This window comes from Molothrus ater, chromosome 5, assembly GCF_012460135.2.
Source record: "Molothrus ater isolate BHLD 08-10-18 breed brown headed cowbird chromosome 5, BPBGC_Mater_1.1, whole genome shotgun sequence".
NCBI lineage: Eukaryota > Metazoa > Chordata > Aves > Passeriformes > Icteridae > Molothrus > Molothrus ater.
Window position 1 is genome coordinate 955855 of NC_050482.2, and position 18001 is coordinate 973855.

The 18001-nt window shown below is 50.9% G+C and overlaps 1 protein-coding gene across 4 annotated transcripts in view; it reads right to left on the minus strand.

Annotated features, from left to right (window-relative positions):
• Positions 1 to 18001, minus strand: part of SHANK3 (SH3 and multiple ankyrin repeat domains 3) — a 164735-nt gene that overhangs the window by 99938 nt on the left and 46796 nt on the right. For all 4 annotated transcript variants that reach the window (XR_008508403.1, XM_054514833.1, XM_054514835.1 and 1 more), the window contains exons 8-12: positions 17730 to 17897; positions 16098 to 16214; positions 15073 to 15150; positions 13939 to 14005; positions 7087 to 7441 (exon numbers count right to left, since the gene is read on the minus strand). Coding sequence is in view for 3 of the 4 variants with exons in the window: in XM_054514833.1 (XP_054370808.1) it covers positions 7087 to 7441; positions 13939 to 14005; positions 15073 to 15150; positions 16098 to 16214; positions 17730 to 17897 (785 nt within the window). In the remaining variant the exon portion in view is untranslated. The remainder of the gene's footprint in view (positions 1 to 7086; positions 7442 to 13938; positions 14006 to 15072; positions 15151 to 16097; positions 16215 to 17729; positions 17898 to 18001) is intronic.

Here is an 18001-nt window from a genome sequence, read left to right on the forward strand (position 1 = left end):
CGGCTATGGATCTACCAGTACGGGATGCTCGCTAAACCGCTGTATGATTTGTTGAAAGAGACCAAGAGTGTCCTAGTTTGGACTCCCGAAGCAGAGGGGGCCTTCAAAAAGCTGAAACAGGAGCTAATGAGAGCACCAGCTTTAGGTCTCCCAGATGTATCAAAACCATTCTGGCTGTTCTCCCACGAGCGACAGGGGATGGCCCTAGGAGTCCTGGCACAGCAGTTAGGACCACGTAAGAGAGCTGTGGCCTACTTCTCCAAACAGTTGGATGAAGTAAGCAAGGGATGGCCTGGCTGCCTGAGAGCGGTGGCCGCAGTAATCATTAATATCGAAGAGGCCAGGAAACTCACGCTCGGCCAAAAGGTAACGGTGCTGGTATCTCACACCGTCTCAGCTGTGTTGGAGCAGAAAGGTAACCACTGGCTGTCACCTTCCAGATTTTTAAAATACCAGGCCATTTTGGCTGAGTCAGATGACGTGACTATTCAGGTCACTAACATTGTGAACCCAGCTTTATTCCTAGAAGGGAGAGCCCCAGCAGAGCCGATCGAGCACGACTGCCTGGAAACAATTGAGGCCGTCTACTCCAGCCGCCCGGACCTCAAAGAAGAACCATTCGAAGATGCGGACGACTGGTTCACGGATGGAAGCAGCTTCGTGAGGCAGGGAGTGAGAATGGCCGGCTATGCAATTACCACCGCAGAAGAGGTAATTGAGTCGAACCCTTTACCCGCAGGGACTTCAGCCCAGAAGGCAGAACTGATAGCTCTGATTCGAGCCCTGGAATTGGCGGAGAACATGCGGATCAACATATGGACAGACTCTAAGTATGCCTTTTCCGTCGTACATGCTCATGGGGCCATCTGGAAAGAAAGGGGACTGTTAACTGCTCAAGGAAAAACAGTCAAACACGCAAAAGAGGTCCTGCGACTGCTGGAAGCAGTCCAGCTCCCAGCACAGGTGGCCATAATGCATTGTAAGGGACATTTAAAGGGGGACACTATCCCGGAGATAGGGAATAGGAAAGCAGACGCAGAGGCTAAATTAGCTGCTGCAAGAACTGAAGAAATAAAAGTAGCAGCTCTAGTACCAGGTGAGTTAGACACAAATTTTCGGCCAGAATATCAGGAGTCAGATCACAGGTGGATTCAGAGAAATAAAGGTAAAATGTTAGAGAATGGTTGGGGTCAATTGGAAACGGGACAGTTAATAATACCAGGGAATACGATGTGGCAGTTTGTGAAAGCAGAACACGAGAAAGCCCATTGGAGTTTGGACCCGCTATACCAGTATTTGCAGGCTCGGATAGCAGGACCAAAATTGTTCACCACTGTAAAACATGTCACATCCCAGTGTGAGAGGTGCCTGAAGAACAACCCGAATACAGGAACTAAGATACATCCAGGGGCCATAAATCGAGGTAAATTCCCAGGTGAAGTGTGGCAAATTGATTTTTCTGAGCTCCCAAGAAAAGGAGGGTTTCGATATTTGCTGGTATTAACTGATACATTTTCTGGGTGGCCTGAAGCATTCCCTTGCAGAACAAATAAGGAAAGAGAAGTGACCAAAGTACTGTTGAATGAAATCATTCCACGGTTTGGGGTACCGAAGAGCATTTCTTCGGATAGGGGTACACATTTCTGTGCAAAAGTGGTAAGGGCAATAAGCAAAGCACTACAAATCAAATGGCAATTACACACGCCCTATCGCCCACAGGCCAGCGGCCAGGTGGAAAAGATGAACCATCTTATTAAGCAGCAGATTGCCAAAATATGCCAGGAGACTAATTTGCATTGGTATCAAGCTTTGCCTATTGCTCTGCTTAGACTGAGAGTCAAGCCAAGATCGAAAGAAAGGCTAAGCCCATTTGAAATTCTGTACGGCAGACCTTATGCTATGCAAACTGTAAATGGGGACGCTGTAGATCAAATAGGTAATCAGTATATTTATGATTATGTGATTATGGTGGGGAAGCAATTTGACAAGAATGCTGCGGTGGTGATTGACCACCAACCTAAACAACCTAACTGTAAGTTGCATCCTTTTAATCCCGGTGATTGGGTGTATGTTAAGAATCTTTTAGGAAAACCCCTACAAGAAAAGTGGGAGGGACCTTTCCAAGTGCTGCTGACCACCTTCACCGCGGTTCGAATCAAGGAGCGACCTACGTGGATCCATTACTCACGGGTCAAGAAAGCACCGGGGAGTAAACAAGAGGAGTAGACACCGTGACCCGGATTCCACTCCAGACCCCTACTAACCTGATCATCAGACCCCTGGGGTTCCATATGAATGCCAGCCAAGTTCTCTTTGGATCCCAGCTAAATGGATAAGACTTGCCTTGGATGTGGAGCCTTCTGAATCAGCTGACCCCTCGGGATCACGAGAGAATCCAGCACAAACTGACATTAACCTTACCGAAACTTTTATTTCCCATAGCAGAATTTAATGCTGAAGCTAGAGCTGCACTAGACAGCGCACCGCTATCGTGGACAACGTGGATTGAAACATACAGTCATCAGGGGCCGGACCCACAGGAACCCGTCTACGACCAACCGTGTTACTGCTGTGGTAAAAAGAATTGTGTTGGACAGATTGGTTTTCTTTGTGGCGGGTGTGATAGGAAATTTTGGAATGTGCAAAGCAATTTAGAGGATCTTCAATGTTATGAATGTATTTCCAAAGAAATAGGAGATGATGATCCTTATTTAGCTTTGGAAAAGTTTGCTGATAAGTCTATTTTGGATGCCAGAGAATTATATGAGGCCCCTGAACAAGTGGTATTAGGGTGGTGTTTTTGGAAAGCGCAACGCTGGTTTCAAAAGTGTTTAAAGCTTAGTCGCTCTAAAGTATTAACAGCCCGATGTCATGCATCTGTTCCAAAACATTCTCTTACAATTGAACAAATAGGACCATTTAAAAAACAGAGAGATTTGGACTCAGAATTAGAAAAGGTTATTACACGAGTTAACCAAATTTATTTTAGGCAATATAGACGTCAGAATCCAGCACCACCCACACTAAGGAAATATAAATGGCAGGAAGATCAATGGGGGAAACCATACTTATGATAGTTATTTTTCTAACATCCATACAATTCGGGCAGAATGTAGTTTTTCCTCGAAACTCTGCCCCAATAGACCCATGGTCCAATGCACACCAGTGTATTCACCCGGAGTCAGGGATGAAGGGGCCCTATTTCGAGGTTTATGCCTTGCGTAACAATCAGCCATACCCAAAAGAGGAATGGGATAAGCGGACATACCTAGTGGCACAAAAGGGAGATCAAATCCAAATTGGGTGCCGGGAACTTGACCCAGTAGAAGGAAAAACAAGGCGGCTGGTATTAACAATCCAACCCTTGATGCCAACTTTTAAACATAATCTGATTACCTTTAGTCCAGTGAAAATGGGCAAGCCCACCGTTTGGATCCAGCAAAAGGGCCCAATTTCATGTCTGTGGAGTGACTTCAGGGAAGACCCACCTGGATCACAACCCCGAAACTCGGTAATTTATAGAGAAGATTCACTTGGGGAACTACATCCTCAAAATATAACCTTTGACCCTCACCCTCTCCTCTTTCCTGTGGGAAAGATCGTAGCATCTAGCGGTCCCGAGGAAGGGAAAGCACAGTGTGAGATGGCATTTAGATTAGATCAGTCGATGACGTTCGCATGTGAAAGGGAGTCGAAAACGCTGGAACAGGGTACTAGTTTCCCCAGACGTGTTACCAGATACGAAGTGGCATTACCGGAAGACGTGATCTCCTTATATCCAAATTTAGACTTGCCCCAAGAAATTACTCCACCAACTGAATGTAGAAAGGTGCATAACTTAACCTTTATCGGGCCCCAGGTAGTAAGGAGGTCAAATGAACTGAAACTGCTGCTAGACCCCACGTACTCTCTGAAAAAGGTGCAGATGAATATTCAGACTAACATTACCCATCTGCAAAAGGACTGTCAACCGTTTATACAACAAAGCCTTAAAGGATGGGAGGCATGGCTAGCTACTAGGTCTTATCACAGGCGGGCGCAAAGGGATATAAGTGGATGGGTCGGCACTGGATTTGGAATACTGAATACCATAGATCAAGAGGTATTGGTTAACAAATTGAGTACTGTCACCACCAACTTAGGAAAACTTAAAGTGCCCCTGAGTTCATCCATGCTTACATTGGCAGAAACACAATCACTGGTAGTTAGGTTACTAACCCTGGTAGCAAATCACACTGCTGAAGATTTTGCTAGAATTGCCGGCTATACAGGAGACATTAGCAAGGAAATTGCGCTCGCTATCCAATGCACACAAACACAACAGTGGGTACAGTCAGTGGCAGCAGGGATAATAAGAGAAGGAACGTCAGGAACGCTGTCCCAGGAAATAAGAGAAACGATACTGAGGGATAGTCATACTACACAATTTGAAAGGGACCATCAAGCCTGGTGGCAATTAGTAAACTTTACTTATGTACCACAGCATGAGCACATTGAAGCCTATGTTCTTACCATCAGTGCTGCAGAGGAAAGGGCAATTTTCCCTATCCTTACCTTAGGGACCGTACATCAGAATGTCCTTGTTAGGCCAGTAGATCATAATGTTTGGGCGAGTTATGATGACGCCAAAAATAAGTGGCAGTCTGTTAGTACAGAAGCATGTATTCCTAGGGGGCAACTAGGATACATATGTGAAAATGCTATAGTAGAAACAGAAGATTTATGCTTAGATGCTGAAAATAGTGTATGCACTTTTGAAATGCTTCCACACAATAGAGCACGGTCGCAGGTTTATTATGTAGGGAATGGATGCGCCTGCGTCAGAACAGCTTGCAGTAACGTAACTGTAGATAGTTGCCAAGAGGAAACTAACAATACTAACTTTTGTGTATGTAATTTTACCAAGATTATAGGTTGTGATTTTAACTATACCGCTCCTGTAACCACCCAGCAGCTAATTAATGCAGACTACGACCTGTATCATGAGTTGCCAAAATTACAGATAGATATGGATGTTGAGGTTCTTAAGGCGATGCTCGTGCATCCAGAAGTAAGAAGACTGGTGCAAAAAGTGAACCAAACAGTTAAGCGCATGGTCCTACAGGTGGAGCACAACTCGGAAAGAATAAAAAACATCCTGACTGAAGTAGAACAAGTAGGCCAACATCACTGGTGGGACGTTTTCACAGGATTTTCCCCAACAGCAACACAGGTCTTTCATTACCTGGTACACCCGATACTAATTTTAACTATAGCAATGCTTATACTGACTTTTATGAACCTATGCTTGTGGTGGAGGCTGAAATCCTTGATGAGTAAGATCCAAATGATTTGGGCGATGGTGCGGGCGTATCAACGCCCCGAAGGATTAGAACTTGACGAAAGAATTCGTAAGTTATAAGAAAAGGAGGGAAATGAAGCCCCTAAAACAGTTACTTTCAAGAGATGATGGGTTAAAGCATAGAATATAAAGCAGTTATGGGAAATATTCAATGTTAGGAAATCACATAGAGCAATAAATTGGGTAAGGTGTGGAACACAATGACAGGGAAGAGATAAGGACAGACAGTGATAAGTTCAGTGCATTTCAGAGCCAAGAAGAACTGCTGGGTAAGGCACGTTTAGGGCCAACATGTCAAATTGACCCTGAGACCCCTGCCAAGGCCTGGAGGCTAAGCCAACTACACCGGGAATTGACCAAATTTGGAGAGAGGTTCAAAAGTTTAAAGAGGAAGACTCCTCGAAGTTGATGAAGGCCGACCGGAACGACCCCTGAGAAGATCCTCAAAAGAGAAGTCCCCGCCCACGCTCCGCCTACACCACTCCCCATATGTATATGCATGAATATGATGTAATCCCAAACCTAAAATTGTATAAAAAGGTACGCTTTTGCTGTAAAGATTCAGAAATCCCATTTTAGGATTTCTCCGACGTCGTAATAAAATACCTCCTGCTTATTTGACTGAGTCTCTTAAGCAGTAATTTCTCGCCTTTTGGGGCAAAATTCGGCATCATCCACGATATCCATGAATCCATTACGTCCATGGTATCCACGATCCAAGCATGGAATGGCAGGAAAACCCAGAGAAAAGCTCAGGGAAAAACCCAGGGAAAAACCCAAGGAAAAACCCAGGGAACAATGGAATCCGAGTATGGGACAGAGGGGAAAACCCAGGGAAGAACCAAATTTGATGCTGGGATGGATGGAGGGAAAAACCCAGGGAAAAACTGGATCTGACCTTGGAATAGCAGGAAAAACCCATGGGAAACCCAATGATCCACCATAACCCCGCTCCTCATCAGAATCTTTCCCACTCTTCCTTCTTCCCACCCCACATCCCACATTCCCCCAGTCCATGGGATCGCATTCCCAGCTCTAATTCCTTCTACACCCCCAAATCCATGGGATCGCATTCCCAGCTCTAATTCTTTCCACACGCCTTCAATCCATGGGATCGCATCCTTAACTCCATGTATTCCCTTTCACACCCCCTCAATCCATGGGATCGTATTCCCAGCTCTAATTCCTCCCAAACTCTTCCAATCCATGTTATCCCATTCCCAGCTCTAATCCCTCTCCCATTCCCCCCCCGTCTATGGGATCCTTTCCCACCTCTAATTCCTTTCACACCCCAATCCAATCCAATCCACGGGACCGCATTCCTAACTTCATCTAACTTCTCCCACACCCCAACCCAATCCATGGGATCCCATTCCCATCTCTGACCCCTCCCACACCCCAACTCAATCCATGGCATCCCATTCCCATCTCTGACACCTCCCACACCCCAACCCAATCCTTGGGATCCACTCCCAGCTCTAATTCTCCCCACACGCCCCCAATCCATGGGATCGCATCCTTGACTCCATCTAATCCCTTTCACACTCTCCCAGTCCCCGGCATCCCATTCCAACCTCTGCCCCCTCCCACACCCCAACCCAATCCACGGCATCCCATTCCCACCTCTGCCCCCTCCCACACCCCAACCCAATCCACGGCATCCCATTCCCACCTCTGCCCCCTCCCACACCCCCATCCCAGTCCCAATGCCAATCCCCGGGATGCCGTTCCCGATGATCCCGTACCTGCCCTTCCCGCGGCTGCTCCGGCGCAGCGAGGGCGCCTCGGCCTCCCTCTCCTCCTGCACGCGCTGCAGCGAGGGCGAGCGGCTGTGGGCGCTGCGGGCGCCGGCCAAGCTCCCGTCCCCCATTCCGGAGCCCGCCATTCCAGCGGCCGCCATTCCAGCGGCCGCCTCCTGCATCTGGACCAGGAGCTGGGGCGGGAGGCTCCGCAGGGACGGCACCGGGGAGTAGGAGGCGCGGCTCTCGGCCTTCAGGTTGTTGTCGCTGGCCGAGCGCTGGAGGAGGCGCGGCGACGCCAGCCCGCCGGAGCCGAGGAGCCGGCGGCGCTTGGTGTAGCTGGGGGTTTCTCGGAAAGGCACTGGGAACGGGAAAAAAAAAAACACACCGGGAAATGCGGGATTAGGCGTTGGGAGTTGCGGGAAAAGAGCGGGGAGAGAGCGGAGGGCGTGGAGCTGGGGTTTGGGAAGAAGGCTGGGAGTTTCACGGCGAGGCAGCGGGATTGGGAAACAGGAGGATGGGATTAGGTGGGAATCTTGGGCTGGAAAAAATGGGGATATGGCATTAGGTGGGAATTTAAGGACTAAAAAAGATGGGAATTGGGGATTAGGTCTTGGGAGGGCAGTTGAGGGAAAAGATGGAAGAGAGCAGAGGAGAAGGTTGGGAATGGGTGTGGAGTTCGGTTGGGAAACTTCCAAGAAGTTTCTTGGAAAGGCAATGGAAATAAAAAATGGGAATGCAGGATTAGGTGGGAATCTAAGGACTAAAAATGATGGGAATATGGGATTAGGTGTTGGGAGTTGTGGGAAAAGATGGAAGAGAGTGAAGGAGAAGGTTGGGAGTGGGTGTGGAATTGGGTTGGGAGTTTCTTGGAAAGGCAATGGGAAATGAAAAATTGGAAGGTGGGATTAGGTGGGAATTTCAGGCCCAAAAAATGGGAATATGGGATTAGGTGGGAACCTAAGGCCCCAGAAAGGTGGGAATACGGGATTATGTGTTGGGAGTTGTGGGAAAAGATGGAATAGGGTGGAGGAGGTGTGGGACTCAGGAGGAGAAGGTTGGGAATGGGTTTGGAGTTGGGTTGGGAAGAAGGTTGGGAGTTTCTCAGAAAGGCACTGGGAATAAAAAATGGGAATATGGGATTAGGTGGGAATCTAAACACCAAAAAAGTGGGAATGCAGGATTAGGTTTTGGGAGTGCAGTTGTGGGAAAAGAAGGAAGAGAGTGGAGGCAAAGGTTGGGAATTCCCATGGAGCTGACTTGGGAAGAAGGGAATGGTCTCCCAGTTTCTCTCCCAGCACTGGAAATCCATGGGATCCAACCATGGATCAGGGCTGGGAAGGGTTTGGAAGTGGCATCTCAGGAAGCTCTGATGGACCAGGACAGGGCCAGTGGAATTCCCAGCAATCCACATCCAGCTGCCACTGGGATCGACACTTCCACAAATCCCGGCTGCTCCTCCTATTCCAAGTCCTTATTCCATAGCTCCAGGGATGTGCCAAGAGAAAGATGGGAATACCCAACATGTGGAATAAATCACCAACGACTCCCTGCCCTGAATTCCCTCCCAATCCTTGGGAATGCCGGGAAAAAGCGGCCTCCCGGATCCACCTGGAAGTGCAAACTCCGGCTCCACCGAGGGACCAGGAGTGGAATCCCCATCCTGGAAGGATTTCAGTGGGATTTGGTGACATGGATCAGTGGTTGCCTTGGAAGTGTTGGGAATTCTTGGATTCAATGTCTTAAAGGACTTTTCCAGCCTGAACAATTCCGCGATCCGCGAAACAGATCCGGATGTTCCGGAAAGGGATGAGGTTCAGCTGTGGGGCCCCTGAACTCCAAACTTCCAGGAAAACGGGATTTTACAATATTTTGTTCAATGAGCTCGTTCCCATCCCGAAGTTTAACATCCCTAAAATTTGTCCGGCGCCTGTGGCAAAATCCAGCGGGAAATCCGGAACCGGCCGCATCCAGCCCATTCCTGCTGCCAAAACATCGGGAAAAACACGGATTGCTCCAGCTCTGAGCCGGAACAGGGGACAAGGAGCAGGGAATTCCAAGCCCTCTGGATTCGGGATATTCCCAGAGCTGCCATTCCAAGGGCACTGCTCCCGTGGCACCTTCCAGAGGTGAATCCCGAGGATGCTCCGAGGCCACCAGGAGAAGGAAAATCCTGGGATTGGGAAGGAGCAGGCCCAGGCTGGGCACGGCCATGCTCGGAATATTTTCCCGAGGAATATTTGAGGTTCAAAGTCCGAGGATTTCAGGCTCCTGGAACTCTTCCCGTTGCCGTGGCAACGCCCGGCGTTCGTTCTCCGATGAGTTCCAGCCTCGGGTGTGGGAATTTCTCCCGGCACCAGCGGTGCCTCCCGGATCCTGTCGGCGCCCCCTGCCCTCAGCGCCCACCGCCATTCCCAACGCCCTCGGCCATTCCCAATGGGAAAACCGGACCAAAATTGTGGAATTTCGGAGCCAGAGGCGTTGGAAAAGCCCTGCCAGACAATGGAATCCAACCGATGCAAGGCCACCACTGATCCGTGTCCCCAAGGGCCACCAGCAAGGACGGACATCCCACCAAGGACATCCTGGTGGGAAAATTGGGACAAAACGATGGAATTTCGGAGCCAGAGGTGTTGGAAAAGCCTTCCAGGGCCATCAGTCCCAACCACTGCAAGGCCACCACTGATCCGTGTCCCCAAGGGCCACCAGGAAGGATGGATGTCCCACCAAGGACATCCCAATGGGAAAGCCAGAGCAAAATTATGGAATTTCAGAGCCAGAGGGATTGGAAAAGCCCTCCAGGGCCATCAGTCCCAACCACTGCAAGGCCACCACTGATCCGTGTCCCCAAGGGCCACCAGCAAGGACGGGTGTCCCACCAAGGACATCCCAATGGGAAAGCTGGACAAAACAATGGAATTTCGGGGCCACATCCCATGGGAAAGCCGGACCAAAATTATGGAATTTCGGAGCCAGAGGGATTGGAAAAGCCCTCCAAGGCCATCAAACCCAACCAATGCAAGGCCACCATTTGCAAGTGCCACCACTGATCCGTGCCCCCAGGTGCCACCAGCAAGGATGGATGCCCCACCAAGGCCATCCCAATGGGAAAATTAGGTCAAAATGATGGAATTTCGGAGCCGAAGGGGTTGGAAAAGCCCTCCCAGACAACGCAACCCAGCGACTGCAAGGCCACCACTGATCCGCGTCCCCGGGGGCCACCGGAAGAGCGATGTCCCACCAAGGCCAGGCGTCACCCAGGCACGGGACGCATCTCCAGGAGGTGTTTCATCTTGGACGCCATCACTCCTCACAGAAAATCCCCGGAAAAAAATCCGGGAAGCGAAAATCCTGCCTGAAGAACTTCCCAAGAGGGAACGGGCTCAAGCTGTGCCAGGGGAGGTTGGGATTGGATTTTTGGGATCATTTTTCCATGGGAAGGGTGGTCAGGCCTTGGCGGGGGCTGCCCAGGGAGGTTTGGAGTTGCCATCCCTGGAGTTGTCCGAGGAATTCCTGGATGCGGCACTCGGGGCTCAGGCTGGGCTTGGACTCAGTGACCTTGGAATTCTTTTCCAGCCTCAGTAACCCCGGGATTCTGGGATTCCAAACTGTCTGGGAGAGCACGATGATGATGGTGACGACGATGAAGAAGGAGAATCACCAAAGTCCAAACTCCAGGAGCCAGAATCAGGACATTCCCAGACTCCTGCCAGATTCCCAGTTTAGGGAACACTTCCTCATCCCACCCCCCTCAATCCACATTTCCCAGTGGGAAAAGGGACAGAAAGGGAGGGAAAGGGAGAGAGGGTGGTGGTGATGATGATGATGATGATGGTGATGAAGAACCACCAAGCCTGAATTCCAGGATCCAGGACCAGGACATTCCCAGATTTCCAGTTCCGTGGAATATTTCCTCATCCCATCCTCCGGAATTCACAATTTCCAGTGGGAAAATCCCGGGAGGGAGATGACAAAGGAACAAAACTCGGAGCAAATTCCCACAATGAGCTCCGGATATTCCTTCCCACACCTTTCCCAGACTTTATTCCAGGTCTGTTTACCGAGTTTCTCCCGGCACAACGAATCCCGTCCGTTACCATGACAGCGCTGCTCGGAGCAGCCTGATCCCTGTTTTCCAAAGGAAAACACGGATCCCTGTTTTCCAAAAGGGGTCTGGATGCTCCCTGAGGGGAGCGGGACACACCCAAAGCTCCCTGAGGAATTCTCAGCCCGGAGATGCTCCAGAGGCTCCTGAAAATTCCTGGCAGCTGGAGGAAGGGAAGCGCAATCAACGCTCCGAGGTTTGTTTGGATTCGCTGCTTCCATGATAATAAATATTCATGGAAAAGCACGAGGAGTGCAAATGTCTGCTCGCTTCCAGGCCGTGATTCCATTTTAATCCTGGAAAATTCCAGAGGGAAGTGGGGAAGGAGCCTGGAATGGCCCGGAGGGGAAAAGCGTTTCCCAAACTGTAGAATTCCCACATTTCCCACACTACAGAATTCCCAGGGCACTTCCCTGCCTGGAGAATTCCCACATTTCCCACACTAGAGAATTCCCAGGACACTTTCCAAACTGGAGAATTCCCACAGTACATCCCAGACTGGAAAATTCCCACAGCACTTTCCAACCTGCAGAATTTCCAGGGCTTTTCCCAGACTGGAAAATTCCCGCGGAATCTCCCAAACTGGAGCATTCCCGAATCACCTCCCAGACTGGAAAATTCCCACAGCACATCCCAGACTGGAGAATTCCCCATGGAATCTCCCAACCTGCAGAATTCCCAGGGCATAGCCCAGACCAGAAAATTCCCATGGAATGTTCCAAACTGGAGAATTCCCACAACATTTCCAAGAATTCCCAGAAATTTCCCATGGCATTTTCCAAACTGGAGCATTCCCAAGTCATCTTCCAAACTGGAGAATTCCCGGGGCACTTCCCAGACTGGAGAATTCCCAAATAATTTCCCAAAGTGGAGAATTCCCATGGAACGTCCCGAACTGGAGAATTCCCAGGGCAAGAGGGAAAAGGAAGTTCCAGCCCTGCAGAGCACTCTGGATCCCAAGGGAAATGTGGATGAGCCTGGAATTCTCCTGGGAAGTTCCCACCCCTTCCCCTCCTGCACTGGGATCACCAAACCCCACCTCAACCCAGCCCAGCTTCCCACTGGGAATTCCACAGGAAAACCCCTCCGCGAGCATCATTCCAACCCCAATCCCACCAAATTCCTTCCTTATTCCCGTAAAACCCTGGGAAAAGGACACGAGCAGGAGCCGTCCCCTGCTCCAACAAAATTCCTCAGCTCCTGCTGAACTTCCAAACCCCAATTCCCAAACCAAATTTTTCCAAACCCAATTCTTCCAAACCCCAATTTCCAAATCCCCATTTCCAAACCCCAATTCCCAAACCAAATTCCCAACCTCCAATTTCCAAACCCCAATTTTTCCAAACCCCCATTTCCAAACCCAATTTCCAAACCCCGATTTTTCCAAACCGCAATTTCTAGCCCCAATTTCCAAATCCTAACTTTTCCAAATCCCAGTTTCCAAACCCAATTTCCAAACCCTAGGAAGCTCCCGGCCACGGGCAGGACCATCTGGACCTGCTGCTTGGGTTGGAATTAGTTTGGAATTCTTCCCTGACCTATTTTTTATCCGGAGCTGATTCCCAGACTTTCCATTGCTCCTGACAGCTTTCCGTGCTGCTTTTCCTGCGTTTTTTTTCCAGGGAAAATCATGGAGATGCTCAGTCCCAGGTGCAGATCCCAAGGGGAATTTAGGCCGGACCTTTGGAGGTCGTTTATTCCCAGACTTTTTTCTTGGATTAATTCCATGACCTTGCAGGCAAAGGAGTTCTCAGGCTCTTCCCAAAATCCTTCCCAACTTTTCTATCCCACCCCCAGTTCCCAGTTCTGGCTATCAGGAATAGGGAACTGGGGAAAAAAAAATGGGAGAAAGGATTTTTTGGGATTGAGCCAAGCTCAATTCCTGCTGCAAATTCCGGAAGAACCGAACCCTGGTTTCCTTAATTTCAGTGTTTTTATGGAATTCCAGGAATCTGGGTGGGAAAGGACCTTAAATCCCATCCAATCCCACCCCTTCCCACGATCCCAGGCTGCTCCAACCCTGCACATTAGGGGGATTCAGGGGCAGCCACGGGGAATTTTCTGGGAATTCTGTGCCAGTCCCTCCCAGGCAGGAATTTTTCCCTGAATTTTTTTTCCAGCTGCTGATCCCGTGACTCTGTTCCTTTGTGCTGGGGATTCCCACTGCTCCTACCATTGGCAGCCCTGGATCCGTAAATTCCTCAGGATAATCCAAGGATAATCCAAAGGAGATGCAACAAGTGTGGATTTTATTCCTGATCCAAGCACACTTTTCCCTGGAACTTCTCCCACGGGGACATGGGAAGGACAGGAAAGGTGACCCGAAGGACCAAAATTCCCAAAATATTCCTTAAAAAAGCAAATCCAACCAGAACAACACCCACTTTGCTCCTATTCCCAGAGGATTTTCCCTGCTTGCCCCACATCCCAGGATTCTGGGAATGAAATCCCTCAGGGATGCGAAAAGAGAGGAAAAATCAGGATTTTACAGCAGAGCAAATCCAGGATAATTCCACAGTCTGGGAATGTCAGCAAGGCTGGAAAAAACAACCTGGATCCCATAGGAATCTCTCAGACACTTCCAAGATCCAAAGTGGCAGCAGCTTCCATGAATCCAACACTGGGAAAATCCATGGATGCAACACCAGGAAAATCCATTAATCCTCCCCCCACCCCCACCACTCCATCCCTGGGATCCACAGGAAAGGAAAAAAAAAAAAAAAAACAGGAAAACCAGGAAAAATCCAACTCACCAACATCGGACTCTTTGTGGGTTTTGATGATTTCCGCCAGCTCAAAATTCCCTGCAATGATGGCCACCTGGAAAAGAGCCGGGAAACCGGGATGAGCGGCTCCGGAGCGTCCATATGGATGGGAACAGCTGCTTCCCGAGGGGGGAAGCCAAGGATTCTCCTGCCTCGGATCATCCGGGAATTCTGAGGTGCCAACGCCTTCCCAGGACAGTGGCCGGAGCGGGTTTGGGTGGCCCTGGCTCGGGGACAATCCCTGTCCTCTGGAATCCTCAGATTCCAGCCAGGAATTTATCCCAAATCCTGGAATGGTTCCAGGGTGTTGGGTTAGGATCCTGGGTAAAATCGTGGGATCTGGAAGAGTTTTGGGATCAGCCAGTCCGGCTGGATGTGTCACTGCATGTGTCCCCAAGGGCCACATCCAAAGGATTTGGGGACATTTCCAGGGATTGGGAATGCCCTGGGCAGCCTGTTCCTGATGGGAGGGGATTTCCCAGCAGACAAATTCCCAAACCCCCAAATCCCCAAATCTCCAAATCCTCAGATCCCCAAACCCCCAAGTCCTCGAGCCCCCAAATTCCCAAATCCTGAAGTCCTCACGTCTCCCAAGTCCCCAAATCCTCAAGTCCTCAATTCCCAAAGTCTCTAAATCCTCAAATCTCTAAATCCTGAAGTCCCAAAATCCCTGATTCCCCAAATCCCTCATTCCCCATTTCCACAAATCCCTAAACCTCCAAATCCCCAAATCCCCAAATCCCCAAATCCTCAAACCTCCAAACCCCTAAATCCTCAAATCCCCAAACACTCAAATCCCTAAATCCCAAAATCCTCCAAGCATTCTGCTCCTTTTCCAAGGATTCTCCTCCTTTTCCCAGGATTCCCCTCCATCCCAAACATTTCCATCCCAAAAAACAACAACATCTTCCCCTTCCCACTTCCGTATCCCACAAAACCCCCACATTCCCATCCTGTTTCCGGAATTCCATGCGCTTTTCCCTCGCTCCTGCCCTGGCACTGAACGCTCACCCCAAATCCCGCCCCGGTGGGACAAATCCCACCTGGAAAAATCCCTGGGTATGTGACAAGCTTCCCAGGCATACCGGGAAGCTCCATGGGATTCCCGGGAATTCTGCTTACCTGGAATGCCGTCTGGCTGTTGTAATTCCGGATTTCCTTGCTGGCGCCTCGGAAGAGGAGAACCCTGGCACAGCTTTCCTGGGAAAAAAACCAAACCAAACAGGGAAAAGGGGAATTAGACCAGGATTGGGAGCAATCCAGAGCCAGGAAATTCTTTGGGAAGAAGGAGGATGAGCATTCCCTAAGGATTTGGTATTCCTGACCCTAAAGGGAGCAAGTAATGGAATCATGGGATTCCAGTATGGATCGGGTTGGAAGGGATCTTTGGGAGCACCCAGATCCAAATTCCAAGGATTCTGCCCATTTTCCAAGGATTCCTTTGCTTTTCCAATGATTCTGCACTTTCTCCTAGGGAATGGTGAGATCTCCTAGGTTTCTCTTCCCTCCTGAAGGATTCTGCCCCTTCTCCCAGGATTTTCCTCATTTTCCACAGATTCTGCTACTCTTCCAAGGATTCTCTCCCTTTTCCAAGGATTTTCCTCCGTTTTCAAGGGTTCTGTCCCAGCGAAACATTTTGGGAATGGGATGGATTAAGCCATGGAATGCTCTCTTGGGAAATCCCAAACCAGGCTGGGGCTCCAAGGAGGAGCAGCCTCATCCTGGGACAGGGAGGGATTTCACCTCTGGATTTGGGAATGGTGAGATCCAGGAGTGTCCCAGGCTGATGTCACCTCCCCTGCAGTGTCCCCTGTCCCCAAATCCCCTGGATTCAACCCTGGGACCCAAACCCTGGAGCTCTGAGGAGGAACAGGCTCATCCAAGGACAGGGATGGAATCCATCCCTGGATGTGGGAATGGACAGCCAGGAGTGCCCCACTGTGGTGCCACCTCCCCTCAGTGTCCCCTGTCCCCAAATCCCTTGGATTCAACCCTGGGACCCAAACCCAGGAGCTCTGAGGAGGAGGAACAGCCTCATCCTGGGAGAGGGATGGATTCCACCCTCTGGATTTGGGAATGGTGAGATCCAGGAGTGCCCCACTGTGGTGCCACCCCCCCGCCATGGTGTCCCTGTCCCCCTGTCCCACCTGGTTGTAGAGGGCGCAGATGTGCAGGGCGGTGTTTCCTGAGGCGTTCTGCGCCGCCATGTCGGCTCCGTAGAACAGGAGGTGCTCCAGGTGCTGCACGTGCCCGTAGCGGCAGGCCTGCTCCGGAAAACACGGAAAAGCGGGAATCAGGGACACGCGGGAGCCCCCCCCCAAAAAAAAATCCCCCTCTGGATTCAGGCAGGGAATCTTCCATTCTGTGGGAATGGGTGTGGCTCCTCACTGCTCCACCTGGACACCCGTGGGATAAATCAGCTCTGGGTCAATGGGAAAAGTTCGGATCATCCCATATCCGGGATCATCCTGGAGGCTCCTCCAGCTGGGTGGTGGCACGGGATGAACTCAGCGCCCCAAATCTCTGGGAAATTGGGATGTTCTCCTCCAGGTTTGGTCCATCTCGGGATTCAGGGATCAGCCAGGGAGGATGGAAGCAGCAGGGAGGGTTGGATCCATAAACTGGGATCACAGGACACATCCCTGGGTTTCCTATCCCCAGCTGGGTGTTGCGGGAGATATTCCAATGGGATCCCATCCCTCCTTCTCCCAAAGGATTGGGAAGAACAAAGCTTGGGATTCCCGGCTCCCAATCCAAGTGTTTCTCTAAGTCCCCTTGTGGAAAGGGGATTCCATGTGGAAAACAGGGATAGGCACAACTGGGATTTGGATCTGGGATCCCAAAGCGTTCCCCTTGGAGCCAGCCATCCTTTGGCAAGATCCCAACCACGGGGAGAGGCCGGAAAATCTGGGATGGAGGCAGAGCTGGCCCCATCCAGCCTTCAATCCTGGCTGGGATTGATGGGACAACCCCATCCATGGACAGCATTCCCAGAGTCCATCCCTCAGTCCAGGCATGGAATGATCCCATCCACGGGCACCAGGAGAACATTCCCAGTGTTCAGCCTTCAATCCTAGGGATCGGACAACCCTATCCATGGACAGCATTCCCAGAGTCCAGCTCTCAACTCCAGGCATGGAGTGATCTCATCCACGGGCACTAGGAGAACATTCCCATACCAGGAGAGGTGGGGTGGATCCCATCCCACCTGGTGGATCTCCATCCATGGCACCAGGAGAAGAACATTCCCGCAGCCCAGCCCTAAACCTCAGGCATGGAATGATCCCGTCCATGAGCACCAGGAGAACATTCCCATGGCCGGATCCCATCCCTGTGGATCTCATCCCCACAGATCGCGCCATGCCTGGTGGATCTCCATCCACTGGCACCAGGAGAACATTCCCATGGCTGGATCCCATCCCACCTGGTGGATCTCCATCCATGGCACCAGGAGAAGAACATTCCCGCAGCCCAGCCCTAAACCTCAGGCATGGAACGATCCCATCCATGGGTACCAGAAATACATTCCCGTGGCCAGATCCCATCCCTGTGGATCCCCTCCCCTCAGATCCCGCTGCACCTGGTGGATCTCCATCCATGGCACCGGGAGAACATTCCCGTGGCTGGATCCCATCCCACCTGGTGGATCTCCATCCATGGCACCAGGAGAAGAACATTCCCGCAGCCCAGCCCTAAACCTCAGGCATGGAATGATCCCGTCCACGAGCACCGGGAGAGCATTCCCGTGGCGGATCCCCTCCCCGCGGGTGCCCTGGCACCTGGTGGATCTCCTGCCAGCCGTTCTCGTCCACGCAGCCCAGGCGGGCGTAGTCGTGCAGCAGCAGCTCGCAGCAGTAGGGGTCCCCCCCGACCATGGCGCTGTGGTACAGCGGGGTCAGCCCCCGGCTGTCCTTGTAATCCGGGGATGCTCCCAGATCCAGCAGCGTCTGCCCAGGAAACAGGGAACGGCCCCATGGGAACGGGGAATGGCCCCCTTGGGAATGGGGAATGGCCCCTTGGGAAACAGGGAACATCCCCTTGGGAATGGGAA